The following is a 20592-nucleotide window of genomic DNA, read 5'->3' as shown; positions in this document are numbered from 1 at the left end:
AATTGCTAAAGAATAGTCAGATACTCCTTCCATGAGATGCACTTTTTGCACTGCTCAGAGATGCTTTGACCTTCTAGTTTATTACAAGTCAGGAAAAGTCAATATTTCTTAGCTTGCCAAGTTGGAGGAATTTTAATGAGTTATTGAGTCAAATAGTTAATCCTCCAATAACAGACTTTTTTCCCTTTCAGATTTACTGTGATAAAAACAAAGGCTTAATGGGGACCAGGGAAAACGGGGTTTTGTTAGAAACTCTTGCTTGTCTCTGTGCACATGCTTTTAACCCCTTGACCACAAGGAGATGAACTGAAGCTTCAACATTGGGACATTTTGCATGGGCATGAAATGCTGGGCAGACATGGGCTGTGTTGATGTTAGCAGGGAATTTAAGATGATAAAATGAGATTGAAGTAGCTGGTACTGATGCTTCTCACATCTCTTTTACGCGTGCTAAAGAGCTGGATGAGATCTGGTCTGTGCTCCTACGTTGAGCTGTTTGGCTGCTGGAAAAAATCTTTGAAGGGAAAAGCCCTGGGTGTACCTTAGAAGATGTTGTGGCACCCCAGTTGCTGTAGGATGTGTTTCACTGGGTGCTGCAGCATATCTGAAGTAGGGCTTGCACTTGAACATCCTCTGAGAGCTGGCATACAACAAAACCTTTCCAGGAGCCGAACCTGCATGTGGTAAATGTAGAGAAAAGGGATTTGTTTCCAAACCTTCTTGTTGGTCTAGGCCGAGTCCCTGGCTCCAGGGCAGCCAGGGTCTCTGGATGTTGGAAGGCTCTGCAAGGCTGGCAGTGGGTTTTTGCACAAGGCAAGGCTTGGTCCTGGTATAATTGTGCCTTTTGCAATTTCCCTTTCTAATGCTCAAATTGGAACTCCAATTAGCATAGAATGATCTAATTTCCTGAAAGTCTCTTCATTGAGTGTAAGGCTAATTATTGCTCTGAGTAGTGGCTTGTTTGGAAGTGCCCCATCCTGTGTGAATTTTAGTAATGTTCTATTTAAGTGAGGAAACTCCATAAGCAGAAAATGTTATAGCGCAAGGGCAGCTTCCTTACCCTTTTAATAGTATCAAAGAGCACCGTAATATTCAGAATATCATATCCAGTGGATTCTTAAAAGTAGTAGAATGTTATTTTTCACTATATGTCATTACTCCGAGTGTAGGAACAGATACTAATGGTCCCTTTTATGATGACTGGTGTTTTCCCATTTCATTCCCTTCAGTGATATTCAGTAACATTCCTTTCAGTAATTGTCTTTCTTGGGGGTTATTTTTTCAAAAGCTCTCAACAGTTGCTTGTGTGTGCTTTCCTTGAAACCTGTGTGAATTTTAGCCTGGAGGATATTCTGCCTCTGGGTGGGAGCTTCTGGCTCCCAGGGTGAGAGCTGGACTCTAAATGTGCACAGGAGCTGAGTGCTGACACTTAGGGCACTTTGCTGAGTTTTGTGGCTGGAGCAGCATAGGGTTTCAGAATTGCTTTCTGAATGTAACTCATGGTCACAGAAATGCTCTCACTGGGTTTCATTCTAGGCTCTAGTTGTGTGAAGAGCTGAAAGATCAGAGGGTTATGCGTCCATCACTTTCCAATAAAGCACTTTAATCACTCACTGTGTGCTGTGATACGGGAGAGCTGGAGGTCTGGGGGTGCAGCTCTGAGCGCTCTCTTCAAACTGCTGCTGTTCAAGGGGGGGAATTTTTTACCTCCAAAACCTGTGTTGCTCCTGCTGCTGTCAGGGCTGTGCTGTTGAGGCGAATGTGGCTTACAGTGGCGTTTTCTGCTGTCGTTTGCTGTCCCCAGCGCTCCCCGGGCAGGACGGGCTGCGCGCACCCTGCGGGAGGAGGTCCTGCGGCCGGGGCAGCAGGTGCGTGCTCAACAGGGACACCAGCCAGCCCGAGTGCAGCTGTGTCGAGGACTGCACGTCCAGCTACATGCCCGTCTGTGGATCTGATGGCAGGTTCTACGAAAATCACTGTCAGCTGCATCGAGCCTCCTGTCTGCAGAGGAAGAAGATCTACATTGTCCACAGCAAGGACTGTTTCTTCAAAGGTAGGGCGTTGTTGAAAAGAATACTTCTGTAGGGCTTTCGTCACTCGTGGTAATCCTGGTAAATGGCTGAATGGTATGTTTTATTTCTAAGAGCTAAATTTTTCAGGGATGATTTATTCCAGATCAGCAGAGAACATACACAATGTTTTATGCAGCTATTAAGCCCCTGAGTGCCATCGCCATGCAAAATGTAATCATACTGGGAACTGGTAAATAATTAACATCACTGTATGCATTGTGTGCACTGTGGTTGTGCTGCTCAGTACTTTCAGCTGCTAGTGTAATAACCTTTTACAATCCAAATTCATTTGAAAAGGCTTTGAACAAGACAAAGATGTTAAGAAAAAGAAGATGATACAAACAAAAGTTTGCTGCAACATGAGAAACGGAAACCCAGTTAGGCAAATGACACAGGAAAAGGAAAGGAGCTGTTTAAATGAAATAAGGAATGGGGACAGGCTTTAAATAACTTTAAAGACAGTTCTGGTTACCAGTGGGATGCATACATCTGGAGCTCTTTTACTGGTTCAGTAGCAAATTTCATTATCATCTTTGCACCAAAGCCCGTCTGTATCTTTCCCATTAGTATTTTGTATGCCATGTACCATCCTGTCATCAAGGGAGACTGCAGGAGTAGGAGCGTGTGATAAAATGCCAGGGAATGGAAGAAGCTGTAAATTATTTTACTTCTAATGAGAGATCTCATAAAGGGCCTCACTAGAGTATATCTTGAAAGCTCATTGTCAAATATGACTCCGTGTACCTACAGGAAGATTTGAGTGGGTTGTTGCAAATATATCCAGTGACATTTGCGTGATCAAATATGAAAATCATTTATTTATCTTCAGCTCACTTAAGCCCCCAAAGAGATTGGCTGTATACAGAGCTATCCATCGTGAGTTCTTCTTTGCTAACATGATGCTTGAGGACCCTATTTAAGAAACAGGAGCCCATTTGAAGAGGATTATTAATATGTCCTTGTGATACCCTTTGGAGATAGAAAAGCACTGTCATTCTTCTGTGTTGGAGAAGACATTGTGTCTTTTTGTGACCAAAATTTTTCCAGTTGGTATGTAGGCACTGATTTGCAGTGCATTGCAAAGTCTCATTTGTTTTGAAGATCTGGCTGTGGAAAGAACAGCAGAGCTGATCAGAGCATTGATTTGGTGAACACCCTGGGTTAGTTTGTCACAGGCAGCCTCTAAATTTACCAAAGCAACTAATTAGGATCAATAGATCTTGTAGGAAATAAATCATGGAAGGGGTCACCCAAAGGCATATTTCCAGCTCATGAGTATATCAAGGCAAAGAGGGCTATTTCTGCTTGACACATTAAAAAGGAACATCTAAAAAGAATACTTGTACCTTGCTCCAACTGCTGTGCTTCTGCCTCTGTGTATCAAGTCAGATCAGGGTATGGATCAGGCTGGAAATGGTGTCCATCCCTGAGTAAGTTGCAGGTGGGCCTCTGCAGAATGAGAAACCTTGCAAAGAAAGGGAAAATCTTGATTTCAGAGATGCTCAGCAATCCCCCCACTCAATTAATGAGATTTTCTTCCCCTGACTACCAAAAACAGTCCTTGGGTTTTTCATTCTTGACATCACCCACCTTTTTATGACAGTGCGTCTGGCCTGGGTTTTTATTTGTTCCTTATCATATATAGTGTTAAAGAAAATGAGTTCTCATTGCAGTAATCAGCCCCTGCAGTGGCTGTATTATGCCTAATGATAGAATGTCACGCTTGAATACTTCCCTGAACACACCATGAAATGATGTCAGAAAGTAGGAGTTTTGTGTCCCAGTTTAAAGTAACCCTCGAACTCTTGCCAGGGAGCACAGCTTAAATCTGCTTTTCAGCAGAATAACAGCTTTATGGAAGGGAAGAAAGAAACAAGCTCACTTCTCTTCCCACGTGAATAAATAAAAATGTACTTCACACCTCTGTCTGCAGAGATAACATACAGAAAAAAGTTTACCTTAAGTGGGGAATAATCCCACAGAATGGGACTCCATAGAAATACTTGGCTTCAGCCCTTTTTTCTACCATGCAGTTCCTGAGTAACCTTCTGTATATTGCTCTTTTTATTGGTACTTTAGTCTCCTATTCCTAAACCAAGAATTATAGTGATTTCTCTTAAACCAAAATTTTCAGTCAGCAATTAAGGTACAGGTTTTTAAGCACCATTATAAGTGTAACATGAAATGTAAGACTTTGGAGAAAAACCTTTAAGGTGCAAAACCATAAAATCCCAAAATGGTTTGGGTTGGAAGAGACCTTAATGAGCCTCCTGTTCCAACCCCATTGGTGTGGTCAGGGACACCTTCTGCTAGACCAGGTTGCTCAGGTGTACATCTAGCACTCAGCATGTGTTTTCTGTTTGCTTTCGATCAAGTAAGATAATTTAATTATTTGGGTACAGTCAGACTGGTGAGTGGGCTGCTTCATGGTTTCTTGTCCCCATTGATTTGTTCAATTAAGATTTAAATTCCTGTGTGGAGCTGAGGGACGCTGCAGACTGGATATTTGTGTGTGCTCTTCCAGTTTGCCCAGTTATCAGTGACAAACTGGATGGACTTAAGGTAAGACAGAGATCAAACACCCTGATTCTGCTTTGGCTGAGCTAGGCCTATCCACAGTAAACTGATAATAAAGCAAACAACAGAGATTTGTTTTCTTTTGTGCATTTTGAGAAAGGATTTTTTGATCTTTCAGTATATTTGCCAGATGTGAAGTGCTTTGTAAATACTAGTGGGTAGCAGATACTCCTGGGTGAGCAGAAGCATTTGCATTCTGTACCAGCAATAGTGTTAGGAAGAGCAGAAGAGAATTTGTCCCTGGGAAAAGGACTGATTTCTCCTTTGTCCAGCGTGGAATAAAAATGGCTCCTTGAAATCTTGAGAGTCCAAAACATTAAAAAAACTTGTGGAAATGTGAATGAAGCAACGAGAGATCTCAGCAGGAGTGATCTCCCCAGGCTTTATCCTTCAGCCTCTGATGCAGTGCAATTCCCCTTACACAACACTGTAATTGCAGTCCTTTTTCCTCAGCTGATAAAGCAAATAGGTGGGAAAGTTCACTTGGGAGTTTGAAGTCACAAGGGAAATACTGTGAAGCAGAAGCCCTAAACCCAGAGATCTCAGGAGAAATGTCAATCCCACTCATAGCTGTTCACATTCTCCTTGATCTGGTTGTCTTTCCTGGTGTGAAATACAGTTTGGTTTTTCCATAGGGAAATGTTCTATTTAGGACTTTTCTACCATGTGGCAGGTTTTTTTCATTTTCTATGTTTTCATTATTTTGTGAGTTTCTGTAGTCATTTGATTGGGGTGTTGGTGATTTTTACTGGGTAAGAAAATACCTCAGTATAAAAGTGCTTTTACTGTGTGTTGAACTGGTGAGGAAAGAAGTTCTTATGAAGACGGGAAGATAGCTGTGCTCATAATGACAATTGTCCCACAAATGTCCAGAATGAGCATTTGGCCTGAAAATGTTCCTAGTTGAATAAATGCCTTGGATAATGAGGTTATATAATTTAAACACAATATTTTGGACTATGCTTTGCTTTTTCATAGCCGTAGTTCCCTTTTTTTGCACTTCTTTTCATGTTTCTTTCCTTTTGGCTGTCTACACCCACTCTGTCTCTTCCCTCACTTTTCTCTTACTGTTTTTGGCCAGAAATAGCTGTGCAGACACCGTTCAATAATTTTTCTTCCCTTACCTTCTTCCTTCCACCAGAAACATCAGAGCAATGCACTTCCCTAGCAGTTTGCATACATTAGATAAATTCTGTTTAGAGCTGTGCTTTTCCATTTTCAGGATTTAGGAGTAATTTTTTTCCCTTTCTTTCTCTTCCTGCTTTTTTATGCTTGATCAGCAATCTCAAAGCTCCTGTGCATCAGCCAAGCCCTTGCTAGAGGAAGGCAGCCATGTTTGCTTGCTCAAGCTCATTCATTATTTTCTGTGGTTCTGGCATCCTCTCTTTATCCAGGTGGATTGGGTCTTTTACAAAAAGCTCAGCTTTTCTCGCCAGCCTGTAGAGCAGCTTTGTGCTGCAGCCAGTGAGATTGAGTTTGTGCTCTGGCATGAATTTGGTCCAACTTATGAGACCAAAATCTTGAACTTTCCATTATGTAAATGCACTATACCTGTGTCGACTACTTAATATATATATTTTTTTTTGTCCATTCGGTTCAGCTTGTAGCAAAGCTCTAACTTTATGAAATCGGACAGAATTTTATGCAGAGAGGTGGTGTGCTGTAAAGACACATTCATGTCTGGTATTCCAGTCCCATTTTCTTCCTTCCTTCCTTCTCTGCTGAAATGTCAGTATTAATTTTTCAGTAATTTTGTCCCATTGCTTAAAATATATGTCTTCTTTTTTTTTTCTTTTAAGCAAGTATCTGGCAGTAATTTTCCTCCTTATACAAGGTCATTTCTTTTCCCATAGTAAATCATAATTTTGTACATATTTTGTACAGAATTTCATAAGAAATCTGTAGAAACCAACTGCCTTTCTCCTTTCTGTTACACACACACACACAGAATCCCACTGTTTGCTTTGAGCCTTACACTGTTGCTCAGAGCAATGCTTCATGGCATGAATTTATATATAAAGTCTTCTGAAGTGTGCAGGCTTGTGTGCTGGGTTGCTGTGCATGTGCACACATGTGAGTGTGTTTGCACACTGCTAGAGCCAGAATAATGTGTTCTCTCAGGACATTTATGCACAGGTAGTGTAGCAGAGGATGGAAGGATGGAACCTGGATCTGCATGGAGAGAGAATGAGAAGCAAAGGGCACAGCTGAAACGAGATGTTCAGCCTGGTTGATGTTAAGGAGACTAATTTCCCTTGGAGATTGGTTGAGTGCTGGGACAGGCTGCCCTGGTGCCATCTCCATCTCTGGGAGCTTTCAAAACCTGGCTGGGAGCAGTCCTGAGCAGCCTAGTCTGACCCTGCACTAAGTGTTTTAATGGAAGCCTCTTCCAGCCCGTATCATCCCATAATCTTATGATTCCATGACTTTAGGTAATGACATCTTTCATTTTCAACTACTCTTATCTTTCTTCCTGTTCTCAAAAAGTTCTTTTCTAATTAAGGAAAATTATAATCTTCTGCATGTTGACAGAAAATTTTCTATGCTTGAATGTGAATAAATTACAAACCTGGAAAAAACCCCAAACAAGCAGGCTGATAACTTGTATCACTGCAGTAATCTCAAATACATATGAATTCAGCCTCGGGTGGTGGTGGTTTATTTCCTCTGTACTTTATTTGTTGTTCATGTGTTAGTTCTGTGCTTTGTTATTTCCAGAAGTAATTTGTTCTACGGAATAGCATTTCAAAACATCTCTGGGAAGGTGTTGAATGTTTTGCTCATTATGTGCTTGCAGAACAGGCAGACCCGCTCCATTGCTGGTTTGCAGACTGGAAGGAAATTTGCTCCATTTAACACTCTCTGTCTTTTCAGCTGGAAAAAATCTGAGTGTGAACTAATGGCACTTTTCCCAGCTGGCAATTAATATTTGCCGATTTAACTTTGCAGCAGTGCTGCCAGACTGCTCCGGTGGCAGCGAGCTGGGAAGGGGAGGCTGGGAGGAAGGCAATTAATCCCTGTTGGAAGAGGCTGGGGGCTTGGACATGGAGGTCAAGCCTCTAATGATCATTTCAGTGTCCAGTGTAAATATATTAGGAGTTTAAAGTGTTATAAGGAGAGGTAAGTGCTATATAAAATGAAAGAATGTGTTTGCTGTCAGTAGAGCTGATGCAGTTCTTAATAAACTGAATTCCAGAGGGATTCCTTTCTATTCCCACACTGCCTTTTCAGCTCCCTCCACTTAGTCTTTTGGGGAGGGATCAATTTTACCTGGCTTTTCAGGCTGACTGCTTTTAAATGTGATTTATAGCTTTACACCTAATAAACAGACTGCATCAATCTTTGGGGTAAATTATGGAAATTCCATTGATTTATGTGAGGATATGAACAAGGGACTGCTAGTCTGCTCCTAGCTTTGGTAATAGGAATTTTCTAGGAATAGGTTTAAGATCTTGAAAAGTATTTTTCATTTTAAGAGAAAATTGAATGCTTACATTCCTGAAATTCATGAAAGGGAAATCTTGGCTAACAGTCAGTTGTGAAACTCTCATGGTATAGGTGGGCTTTTACTGGAAATTAAGTGCCAATAACAAGAATGGGGAAAGTCTAGGCATAAGAAAAAGAGTCAAAAATAGCAGAGATCCTGGAGAAGTCTAACAAAGAGATCTTTAATTACGTATTAGTAATAGAAAACCTTTGCTGGGAACCTTATGGCCATAATAGCAATCCCACAGGTGGGAGGGAAATTGGGACTGAATACTGCAATGGACGCTGAATTTGACTTGGTCAATCAGAAGATTAATTATTCCCAATGGAACTCCTCACAGCAGGGCCATTTCCTGCTTCTGCTTGGCCAAAAATAAATCTCTGGTGCTGGGACTCTGCATAGACAAGTGACAGATTTTAGTTCCAGTCAGTAAAGCCGAAATGGAGGAACACACACCATGGATGAAGCTAGTGGAAAAAGTGGTGTTATCTGATGTGATCCCTATCCAGCATTCTTGGTGTTTTTATAGCTCCAATTTGAGGCAATAGCCATTTGGGGAGTGCAGGAGCAACTGTGATGTGACTTTTTACTTTTTAAATATGAAATTGTGTAACATTTGCTTACAGTGGTCATGACCATGACCCCCATGAACAGTTTTATTTGACTGTTATCTGTCTCATCTTATTTAGGGCCCAGTTTGTTAATCTTCTCCAGTTGCCAGTCTTGATGTGTATGGCCATAATATCTCCCATAAAGACAAAAAAGCTTCATATTATGTATCAGCTAGTGAACAAAGGAATTAGAGGATATTTCAGCAGCAGTATTAATATCTTAAAAATGAAAAGTGGGAATTAATCTTTCTAATTTGTTTCCCCCTATAACTGAGGATGTCCTGGTTGAACTGGAGTCGCTGAAGGCCATGGTTAATGGAATGGGCAGCTGGAGGACCACGCCAGCACCCAGCACTGTGCAGCAATCCCTGCCCTCCGTGAATGTAAAGTATGAGAGGAACTGCTTATGTGTTGAAAATAGAAAAGCTCAGCCTGAATCTCCATGGTGTGGAGGAAGACAATACTGGCATGAGGTGGTCTCAGTTTGAAGCACCCCAAGTTTCAGCTTCGTGTTCTTGAGGGCAGGGAAATGAGATGCAGGTGGCTTTAGGGAGCCATCTGCTCCGAGGCTGGGTCTGCTAAACCTTCACTGCAGTGCTTTCAGGAGAACTGAGAGGTGATAATGAAGCTTTTTTTGAAGCACAGCCTTAGCAGTCGTGATGGGGGACGGAGCAGAGGAGGAGGATGAAGAATCAAATTAAAGTGTGTGGGAAGAGAAGCAGGGAGGTGGTTTGTATTTACCAGTGGAAGTTCCTGTGCCAACTTTGGTGCTGCTTTCTGCAACACTCATTATGTCAGGGGGTGTTTGTCTTTCTTTTTTATCTATTTTGGGTGCTCTTTGCATCTGACACGTGCTGGTTGTGATTTGGTGGCAGTCTGAACTCACTGCGTCCACATCACTTTTCTTTGCAAGTCACATTCATGTTTATTGTACATTAATTTTGGAGCTCAAAACATATTTAAATATTGAAGAGCCTTATGTAGGAAAAGTTTTTGCTTTTTTTAGCGTGTTAAATTTAATATTAGCTCTCACCATTCCGTTAGCAATTTTCCAAAATGTTCTAAGTGATGTAAAACTGGAGAAATGCCAGCAAAGTGGGGCATTATGTTACAAAGTCATGGTTAAAAAGTGACACATTTACTGAGCTTCTGCATTGCTGAACCTTTCACAGTCTTGAAAAGAACTTGGATGCTCAAAGGTTTATCTGCTTTTTTCCCCAATTCAATTATCTTAAAGGTCTTCCAAACTAAACTATTCAATGAAGTTTCTACATCCATAGTTTTCCCAGTGGAAAGAAAGGCTAGCACATGGCAAGTAATTTCAAATTAATGACAACAAATACTGTAATATTTTTGAAGTCAACTTTATTTCCCTAAAATGACATACATTTTGTCAATAGAAAAATTACTGATTTACTTAAGGTCCCCACAAGTCACCTTTTGAGAAGCAACATGCAGCTTGATGCCAGGGGACTCTCCACAGGACATCTCCAGCTCTGTGCTGAGACAAGGGCCAGGGAAAACCTTAATTTCAGAATAAATAAAAAAGCTCCACACCTGAGAGAGATAGAGAGATTGTTTTAAATGAAAACTGAAAAGGTTAAAAGGTAGAGATAAGCATTAAAGATTAAGATGATTAGATCATGGTAAAGGGTGCTGGAAGCTGAATGAAGGAAAACAAATGGAATAAACTTTAGGGCTGGGGAGACTGAGGCAGGGAGATTTAAAAGTGCTTTAAAGATAAAAAGAGCTGATTAAAATAGTTGATTAAAAGCTATTAAGCACAAATGATAATTTTTCTGGGTGCTCAGTATAAAAATACACGGAGCAAATTGAAATTCTGAGTGCCTGAGAATACCAACAGGCTGGATGCTGCAGATTCAATTAGGTAGCTGCAAGGAAAAAGCTGGTCCAGCCTTCACTCCCTTCCTGCCTCTGTCCACCAGGATTTAACAGGCAGTTCTTGTTAATATGCTTGAGAGGGCTGAATCCTACCAGAGATGTCCTGAAGTCATGGGAATGCTAGTTAAAATGAGCACTCTACAGCATGGGTACTGATAAAGCCCACTGTAATTTCCCAGTTGTTTTTTGCATGTAGAATTGAAGCTGTTCTCTCATCAGGGGTGAGGTTATCTGCCTTTTCTTGCCTTCATGAAGTAGAACTGCTCCCACAAATAATAAAACTTGACATGGGGAGGTAATGAGTGATCTGCAGATTTATTCTGTCTGCTCATGGCTTGAAAGCTCTTTGGGTAGAAACTTTGTTTTCCTGCTCAAAATCCTATTAATAGAGATTAATGTCAAATGTAAAGTTCATAGTTAATTATCAGTGTAGTTGTAGGAAGGGGAGGAGGGGGGAGCAGTGTGTAGGAGCATCACAGAATCATCATTGACTGCTTTGGGTTGGAGGGAACCTTCTAGTTCATCCAGTTCCAAGCCCCTGCCATGGGCAGGGACACCTTCCACTACCCCAGGTTATTCCAAGGCCCATCCAGCCTGGCCTTGGACACTTCCAGGGATGGGGCTTCTCTGGGCACCCTGTGCCAGGGCCTCCCCACCCTCACAGGGAAGAATTTCTTCCAAATATCCAATCTGACCCTGCCCTCTGACAGTGTGAAGCCATTCCCCCCTGTCCTGTCATTGCTGGGTGTGGGTGTAGGGATGGGGGTTTGTGTAGGGATGGCTGGTGGGGGGTCTATGCCTCATCCCTTTGCCCAAAGCTGGTTCAGGGGGTCCTGGTACAGCCCAGGGCTGCAGCATTCAGCCCTGGATCACACAGTGCAGGCACCAATTGTCTGCCTGCTTCCTGTGGATTAGCACCCCTGCTCTTGCTGGCACCTTCCTATGGGGTCTGCTCTGCTGCTGAGTCTACATGGAAATCCCATTACCTCTAATTGAGTGGGGATCAATCACAAACTCAGGAGTAAGAGGAAGGTTTCCAGGTGATATTTAGATAGAAGGCCTTAATGCATAATATTTTGAATTTTCCATCAAAATGTCCTAGAATGCTTTACAAAGATTAATGAATTGGACCCCACAACACCTTTGAATGCCAGGAAAAATAGTAATCCAGCCTTTACAGAGGATGAATTGCAGTCTAGAGGAGAGCCAGTGACTTTCTCAAGGTCATAGAAAAAGACATCAGAACTCGTGTTAAATGATCCCAACCCTAAGTACCCTGTCCCTGTAAAATCCCCTGACTGTTTTTTCTATAGTTTTGACAGGGATCAAGGAGGGGTATGGCTGGGCCAGGGCTACAGAACACAGAATCCTTGTGCCCAAGCAGGGATGAAACTGGTCATGAGTGGTCCAAAGAGGAGCCTGGTGCCTGGAAGTGTGGGATTGTGCTGTCCTTGGCACAGCAAGCTGTGAAAGCATCCGGCTGCTGTCCTGCCATGAAGAGATGTCCCATGTTTGGATTTGCAGCTCTGGAAGGGAAAGGAAATACAGGAATTACACAAGTGCAATTGCAGCCTCCTCATCTCATAATGGTCTTGGTGAAAAAAAATATCCCCATGGTAATGAGCCCATGTGATGGAGTAAAACAGAGCTCAGTCTCTTCTGCTCTTTAAGTTAAAAATTGGGAAGGAATGAGCCATGCAATGGAGGGGGAGCTAACAATTGAAATGTATCTAAGTATTTCAATATCTAAATGTAGCCTTTGTAGCAAAAAAGTTGATGGGAGTGATGTGTCCAAAGGAAGACAGTTTTATTTACCTTTTGAATGAGGGTTGTTTGCACTACAAACAGCCTGATGGGCTGAACAGAGGCTCACCTGGAAGAGGTTTGCCATGGGGTGCGTGGGGTTTGTCTCTTCCTGCAAGTGACTGCAGTCTCCTGTCAGGGTTTTCCTCTTCCCTCCTTGCTTTTAGTCTGCCACACTGGCAGTTTAGTTGAGAGTTTTGCTGTTTTGCAGGAACAATGAGGGGATTTTATTTTCCAAATTATTTCACATTTCAATATGACATTTTAGCAGGATTTTATTTATTAATCCTTATTTACCTGTTCTAGCACAGCAGCTCACCAGGAGGTTTTGTGGCAGGTTTGGAGATGTTGGTGTCTTATGGTCCTTCTGCAGTGTTTGGAGATGTACCCTGAGGGCATAGGACAATCCTGGGCATCCTTGTCCAACACCAGCCAATCTTCTCACCAGAGGTTTTCTAGTGAAAGCCATGGTGCTGAATGCTAGTCATTGTTATAGGTTGGGTTTTTTTTTCGTTTACTTTAGAGGAAGCCAAATACTGTGAAAATATTTGTGGTGAATATTTAGTTGTATTGTCATATGTAAGCATTTTGCTGTATCCATGGCCCTGTAGTTTGCTATTCATGAATATTTTAGCAAATTGGTTTACTAACAGGAGTGTTGCCAGGAAGCAAATGTTCCTGAATATTTGTAGAAAAGCAGATTTAACTTTGGGTTTGCAGTTACTTGCTATGGTAGCATTATCTAAGCCCCATCTTAACGCTCCTCTGGGAGGACCAGCATAACCAATTAAAGCAAATCTTGATTGGAAATGTGATTCTCATAACCTGCCCATGAGTAAACTGATATAAGGAGTTCTGTCTTTGTATAAAGACAGACAGACAGCTGGATCAACCATGTGCAGCTCACCCTTGGCACAGCACCTGGGTGCTTTACAGATAGTCTAGAAGCAGTAGCAGCATTTCTTGAGGGTTTGCAGGAATCTCTGATATTAGGTCTGGTTTTGGATCAGAGCTGTGCTGAGGGCAAGATTTAGACATAGATATTTTAGTTTGGTGTGTCCTATGTAACGTGTAAGTTTTTGAAAGGTAACTGTACTCTGGGTTCTGCTGCATTCTTCTGACTTGAGTTGTAAAACAGTTTTGAAAGAAAATTGCTGCAGTGCTATTTCCATATGGCCAGTGTACAAGTATCTATACTTGAATTCTAGAATAACTAGGAAAAAAGTGAAGTGGCATGAAGACCTGCTCAGCTCAAGGGCTGTGATGTTGTGAACTCGCTGTGAGCTGCCAGAGGCTGTGGCAGGGCAGGACTGGGGTGGCTGTTCCGTGTTCAGGGGCTGGCAGGGAGGGCAGAGACCTCGGTCCCCTCGGACCTCCACCACCTCTGTCTCCATCACTCCATTCTCTGAGCTGTACAGACACATCACAGCACTGTGTGCTGAGGGGCTGCTCTTTCCTGTGGCCTCAATGCCATCAGTGGGGACAGAGATTGGATTTCAGGAAGAAATTCCTCCCTGTGAGGGTGCTGAGGTCCAGGCACAGGTTGCTGTGGTTGCACCAGCCCTAGAAGAGTTCAAGGCCAGGTTGCATGGGGCTTGGAGCAACCTGGGACATTGGAAGGTGTTCTTGCTCATGTCAGGGTGTTGGAGCTGGATGAAATGAGCTTTAAGGTTTTAACCATTTTGTGATGATTCTGTGAAGACATGCTCACAGCACTGCAGCTCTCCATCCATGGCTTCCCATTCCTTCCCCATTTCTTCTCTCCAGTAGTTGCCATCAGACTTCATCCTTCACCCTCCTGTAGGCATGTGTGAGATGTGCCCTTTTTCTTGAGAGTTTTTTCCCTTAGGAATAGCTTCCCATAAGCAGAAACTCAGGAGTCAGCCTGTCTAAATGCAACTGGTACAACCCTTTTGGAAGAGCTCTCCATCCAGCATTTAAGTGATGTGCTCTGCACATCTGGAAAACATCTGTCTTAGATTCAAAATTTGGCATTGTAATTCTTGGAGGGAGTGTAAAACAGGGCCTTGTGGAAAATGCTTAATACTCCTGGACACGCTGTGTTTTGTGTTAATGGGGAAATGGCTTGTTAGGTCCAAACTAACTGGCAGAAAATTTTGCTGAAGCTGTACAGTGTTGAGGAAGTAAAAGGCTGTTAAGGCTAAAATTTCAGCCTCTCTGAACCCAGTAGATTTTGGCTGCATTTTTACTGGAACAAAATTGAAAGCTAATGAAGGCATTTGGTGGCCCCCCACTGGCTTTTCAGCTAGCTTTTATTTTACATAATGAGTTGGGAAAAACTGGAGTGCAGTTACTCTGTGCTCACTTTAGAAATGTGAACAGGTTGCAGGCTGGTGTTTGGGCTCGTCAGTTATAGCTAATTCCTCTGGCTCTTTGAAAACAGAAATGCTTTGTTTTCCTTTGCAAGAGATGGCACAGGCAGCCCACAGGGCTGCTCCAGCTACAGCCAGCTCAGGAAAATCATTGGAGCCCTGTCATCCTGAGCAATTCTCTCCCAAATCCATCCTCTTTCTGGCCTGATGGGATTTTTTTCAGGTTTTTATTTTAAGTCACATTTCACCACTTTATTAAATTGATGGAAATTTCCTAATAGATCAAATTTCTTCAAAATGCTTCTTTTTATGTTTTCAGAAATAATGTCTCTTTTTAATTATTTTTTTTAATTTTCTGCACTGGGCTGAGGGGTCTTTCATAATGTTATATGAACAGACATCTCTTTTTTTTTCTTCTCTTTCATCTTTTCAATCTTGGTGCATTTATCTACTTAATACTTCCTTGAAGTCAAGATGAAGAATTGGAGAAGTGTTAAAGGAATGATTCATTATCTTGTTTGACACTGTTACGCCCATGAACGTGGATCTGGTTTGTGACATCTCATCTCTGCTGCCTTGTTCACAGAGGTGGAAGTCTTTGGTGACCTGAACTCAGGGAGTGCTGTCCTTCAGAAGTTAGGTTCCCATTGGCTAGTGTTCATTTGCAATTACTTAGTATCATGAAGATAACTTATTTTTACTGACACTAACATATGTAAAATACTGACAGTATTTAGAATAGAAGCAGTATTGAATCCCCAAATCTTCCTCTTCCTTGGAAAGGCTCCAGAGGAAGCCATTGTCCCCAACAAGGAGCTGGAGAACTCTGACATTTCAAAGTAATCAGGTAGAATTACTGCATCTCCAGATATCTTTAACCTGTTTACTGACATTTCATTCACATCATCTCATAATGTTCATTGGATCAGAAAAGAGCCTGGAGCCACATTTGCAAAATGCTTCATGAAATGTTTTGATCTGGGAATTTGAAAGCATTGTATAGGATAAAGTATAGGCTATTTATAGGATAATCAAACAGGATATCATACTTCTTGATTTTTTTTTTAAGCTTCTGTGGTTTTCCCCATTTGTTTGTTATTCTAATTTTCTCCTCCTTTTGGTCACCGAGCAGACATTTCCATACTCCCAGTGTCAGGCTGCTGCCATGCTCTTTGATGGGATTTCCTAACCAAGCATAAACTGGAGTCAGCCCATGAGAAGTGCAGGGATCCTGACAGATATTTTTAGCCATATTTCAGGTGCCTCTGTAAAGGGGCTGGTCAGTCAGGACACAGAGCTCAGCATTGCTGCTGGAGCGCCAGTCAGGAAAGGTGAACTGCAAATGGAAGCTGGAATTTTAAAAATCAGTGCATGGCAGAAGAGGGCATCAGTAGTGGAAGGATCAGGGCACTCAGGGTCTTCCTCAGCTGTATCCTGAAGTATAGAAAACCTACAGTGGCTTTACCCAAATTTAGAAATGTGCCTGATGGCAACAGGCATCTGCAATCAATAAGTTCAAAGGAAGCTGGGAATAGGATTATGAATGTTTGCTGTTTTCAAAAAAGAAATACCAATTTTTAATTAAAATGCAGGAAGAGAATTTTTAGGAGCATTGGAAATTATATTCCAGCACTGCAGGTGGTTGTTGCTCATTGTATCCTTTGGCAGGACTGTCGTGGCTTTTGAATTATGGCATTGGAAAACCTTCTAAAAACTTATTCAAAGAAAGGTAAAAAAATAATCTAATTTAGTGTGCTGAAGAAAATACTTAACAGTCTTGTAGAAATAATGTTCTAATTATCAGTCTTGGTCTGTGTGAGCTTTTGAGTGAGCAGCTGCTGTCTAAAGCCAAGCCAGGTGAGGTTTATCCCTCTCGAGACAGTTAAAATACTGAGTAAACAGGAACTTTTTTTATGAAGTAGATCTCTGATAAGTCCTGCCTTTCTATGCTGCATGAATTTGTGCATGTTTCTAAGATATGTGTTAGCACTCAAGTTCATATTTTTTTAAAAGCTTAAAACAAACAAAAAAAATATTTATATATATCTCCAACACTGACATTAATGGTAAATACTGTGAAGTGATTTTGGAGGTCTTTTCCAATCTTAATGATTCTGTGGTTCTATGTAAGGAAACTCCCAAGCACTTAAGTGTTGGTGTTACTTTTCCTTCACTATTGCATTTGGCTTGATGCTTGTTAGAGTAGGAAAAAACAACCCCCCGAAATGTTTCATAACAAAAAGCCCAGAGCAAGTAAAACAGCAGCCATTGATTTATTGCTGTTGTATTTCCACCTACAGTTTACAGTTATCTTTGATGAGGAAAGCACGAGCCCAATGATGGAAAGAGCTTTTTGTCAGTAACAGCTATTGGTAGGAATTTAGTACCTGTAACAGATAGAAACTGGAGGGAGAATTTTTCCCTCTGAGCCTTTTAGTTCTGTGAATTCTCCCCAAATTCCAAAAGCAGTGAGGAGCTGGAAGGATGACGGATGACGCAAACAGGTTTTTGCACTGTGGCTCCCTGCTCCCACTGGCTTCTATAAAAACTCATTCTGCTCCAGCCCTGCACTGCTGATCCTTACAGCAAAAGGTGCAGACAAATGGAAAAATGGATTTTGTTAGTGTGAAACAGGGAGGAGAATTGCCATGCCCTGTTTTAGGTTGATTTACACTTTTCTGTATATTATCTGTGTGATGAGGGCTCAGCAGTTTTGATGCAAGGCCAGGCTAAAGTTTCGGTCTGAGGGACCCAGGATCTCATTCAGGAATCTAGTTCAGGGATTGTGGATACTCTGTTAGGCCAGTGGCATTAGGTGTGCAGTGCAAGGCAACAAATAAAGACAAAAAAAGGCTGTTTCTTTTCTTCTTGGGTGTTATAGATCCATTTAAAGCACACTGTTTTGAAGAAATTATGATTAATTGGATATTTCATTTAGCTGCTAAATAGTTCCCTACTTGATCACTATAATTACTTTTTCTTAATGTATTCTGTCTTCATCCAAGGGAGAGCCTGTGTCAGTACTGTCTGCAGCTTCTCAGGTCTGCCTGTGCCACTGGAGAAAGCCCATGGGAATGGGCTCTCTCTTCTGCTCCCTTATTTTAATTTTCAATTCCTTGTGTGGATTTATGCACTATAATTTTTTTCCTTAGTAGTTGATGTATAAGCATCAAGCTGAGTGGTGGAGACTTTGCTCACTGGAAAAAAACTCTCCTTTGCAGCTGTTTTTCCACCTGGCTCTTGGGTGAAAGGCCTAAGGGCACTGAGGGGCTTTTTTATTGGTTTTCTGTGGATGCTGTTCCCAGGTCAGATGTTCTAAACAGCAGCACCAGGAGACAGGACAGTCTTCTTGCTTCTGCAGAGCCAAAGGAACACTGAAAAGGTGCCATGCTTTGGAGGAAAACCTTTTAATTTTAGTTTCATTAAGTAATCTCTTCTAAAAACAGCACTGTAAATTAATACCTCAGTAATAAGTACATTGTTTTAAACCAAAATGAAATTAAAGACTGCAAAATCAGGTTGAAAATTGAGGGAAACTGCAGCTCATAAAAAAATTCTTGTCTTGAAGGATTTGAGTCAATGCAAGAAGGAATTCTCTGCATGAATAAACTGTAATAATTTTTAAATAATTGCTGTTCACACTTTTGGTGACTACCTAAGTACACGCTGACATATGGTGTGTCAGCATGAAGCACTGATTTAGAGTTTGATGTTCTATACCAGTTTGCAAGCTGTTAGATGTAAGCTGGAGGAAGCATTATGTAAGCAGACAGGTGGCAAGGATTCAGCAGCTTGGTCAGCAGGTGGGATTCTGGCCTGCTGCTCACCATGGAAAACCCGTGCTTTCCTCCTGTCTTATTGACCTCTTTTCCCAATCTCCACTTTTTTTTTCCTTTTGCCGCTTTTTTACCACCCTGTGCTTTGGTGGGGGAGCATCCCCAGCTCAGCTGGGATCTTGGAGGCAGTACAGCTCTTCTTAAGGCAAAAATCAAAATTCCCTTACAAGACAAAGGAGGAGGAGGAGGATGAGTAGGAGGCAGATTCTCCTTTTATGCCAATGATAAAGCTTCTAAAAGCTGCAGGTGAGCGTTGCTGGTGTGAATTTTGCAACTTAAAAACATCCTATTTATTGTTCTTAAAAGCATGTACATTTTCCTCTGTGAGCTCCAAAGCGTGCATGCTTCAATAACCCCCTTTATATACATTTTGTGTAATTTCTTGCTGTGACAGTTGCAAGTGAAGATGCTCAAAGCTGTCTTTGGATGCTTCAGCAGCCAGCTTTTGAAATGGAAACGCTGGCACTTTTCCCAATTTTCTGCCATCTGTTGGAAACAACCTCCAAAAGCCCCAACTTACACCTACTCTCTAAAAGTTTCCAGGTAGGAAACCAGAGTAATACAAAGATTGGATGTAAGGTAATACCATGTTAGTACAATGTGTGCACAACTGCTTATTCCAGTTAATTCCAAACCACACATAGTCTGGGCAGAGTCCCCACAGACCACATGCAAGTGTCTACGGTCACTTTGTGTCCTTTAGAGATGGCTTGTACATCCTGATATAGAGAAATTATCTCCAAGGTGTATCCAAGATGCTTGGCGTGGAGAAGGAGGAGTGGCTTGGTTGATTCCTTTCTTTTCACCCTTATCTTCCCTCCTCACTTCTTCTCTTCCCCATCTTTTCACCCTTCTTTTTAAATTTTTTTTCTGTGACTCACAAAGCTGCAGTTTTTCCTGGGGAAGCTTAACAGCAGACATGTGCTGATTGTGGAGCAACAGGAAATCTGTGATGTGAGGAGCTATTGAAGACATCTCAGCTGGAAGCAAAGCTCCTAGCCAGGCTCAGCACAGCTGAATTTGTCAGTGCTCAGCAAGCAGCAGCAGATGTGTGGCTGGTGTTGAAAGCAGCAGGGCTGGGGGGAGCCTCAGGAGCAGAGAGTGCAGGGAAACCCAGGGTTCATCTGCAGGGTGCTGGGAAATCACCTGTGCTGACTCTGACATCAAAGTCTGCCCATCTTTTGCAAAAGCCACATGCTCAGGGAGCAAGGAGTTCTCACTCATGCAGGAGACAGAGTGGGGTTATAGCAGATAATGCTTTCATTCTTCTTCAGAGGAGTGTGTCCTTTCAATGCCCATCATCTATTGGACACACAAACTGCACCCAAAATGTTATATAAATAGGAATCTCAACTGCTTAGTTAGAGCACACATTTTAAAGACATCATAGAGTAAGAGGGGAAGGAGGCAATATGAATAAATAAATTTTACACACTGTAAGGATGTGGGTCTTCTGTTGCGCTTGGACTTCTGGGGCCTTACACAACTTTAGCAAAAGTTGGGATTTCATTTTTTGCTTTTGAGTGTTATTATGATTGGATGAAGCCTTAATTGTTGAAGCCCTCAACAATTGCACTGCAGTAAATGTGTGAAAAAGTGAATGTAACTAGAACTTAGAAAATGAAATGTGAATATGTTTATTTGTGTAAAATGTGTCCTCATATCTTGCAAGCAAATTTACATTTTTAAGGAGCTGCTTTGAAACACCATCTGCAGAAATCCCTTAATATTAAATAAATAAATCCCTTATAATGGATTCTGGTTTAATTGCTTGTACCCCCCAGCTGAAAGCCACAGCTGAAGGTATTTTTTCCTGGTTCTTCTGAGGACTTGTTGATAAACTGAGAAATTGCTGGGGTCATACTCTAAGCTAAAACACTTGCTAAGCATTTTCCCTACATTTGGAGTAGGAGTACAGCTCCAGCAAAGCAAGCTGGGGCTGTGGGCTGAAGCTCATGGAGGAGCCCTTGG

General features: G+C 41.8%; 1 protein-coding gene across 12 annotated transcripts in view; it reads left to right on the top strand.

The window, feature by feature from the left end:
* Positions 1-20592, top strand: part of FSTL4 (follistatin like 4) — a 366635-nt gene that overhangs the window by 214675 nt on the left and 131368 nt on the right. For 11 of the 12 annotated variants that reach the window (XM_085591243.1, XM_021549489.4, XM_021549488.4 and 8 more), the window contains one exon: positions 1805-2053. The exons of the other annotated variant lie outside the window; for it this stretch is intronic. In XM_085591243.1, coding sequence (XP_085447369.1) covers positions 1805-2053 — 249 coding nt within the window. The remainder of the gene's footprint in view (positions 1-1804; positions 2054-20592) is intronic. 12 annotated transcript variants of the gene reach the window in all.

Source organism: Lonchura striata, chromosome 13, assembly GCF_050655825.1.
Source record: "Lonchura striata isolate lonStrDom1 chromosome 13, ASM5065582v1, whole genome shotgun sequence".
Classification (NCBI taxonomy): domain Eukaryota; kingdom Metazoa; phylum Chordata; class Aves; order Passeriformes; family Estrildidae; genus Lonchura; species Lonchura striata.
This window is presented reverse-complemented; position numbering and strand designations above follow the sequence as displayed.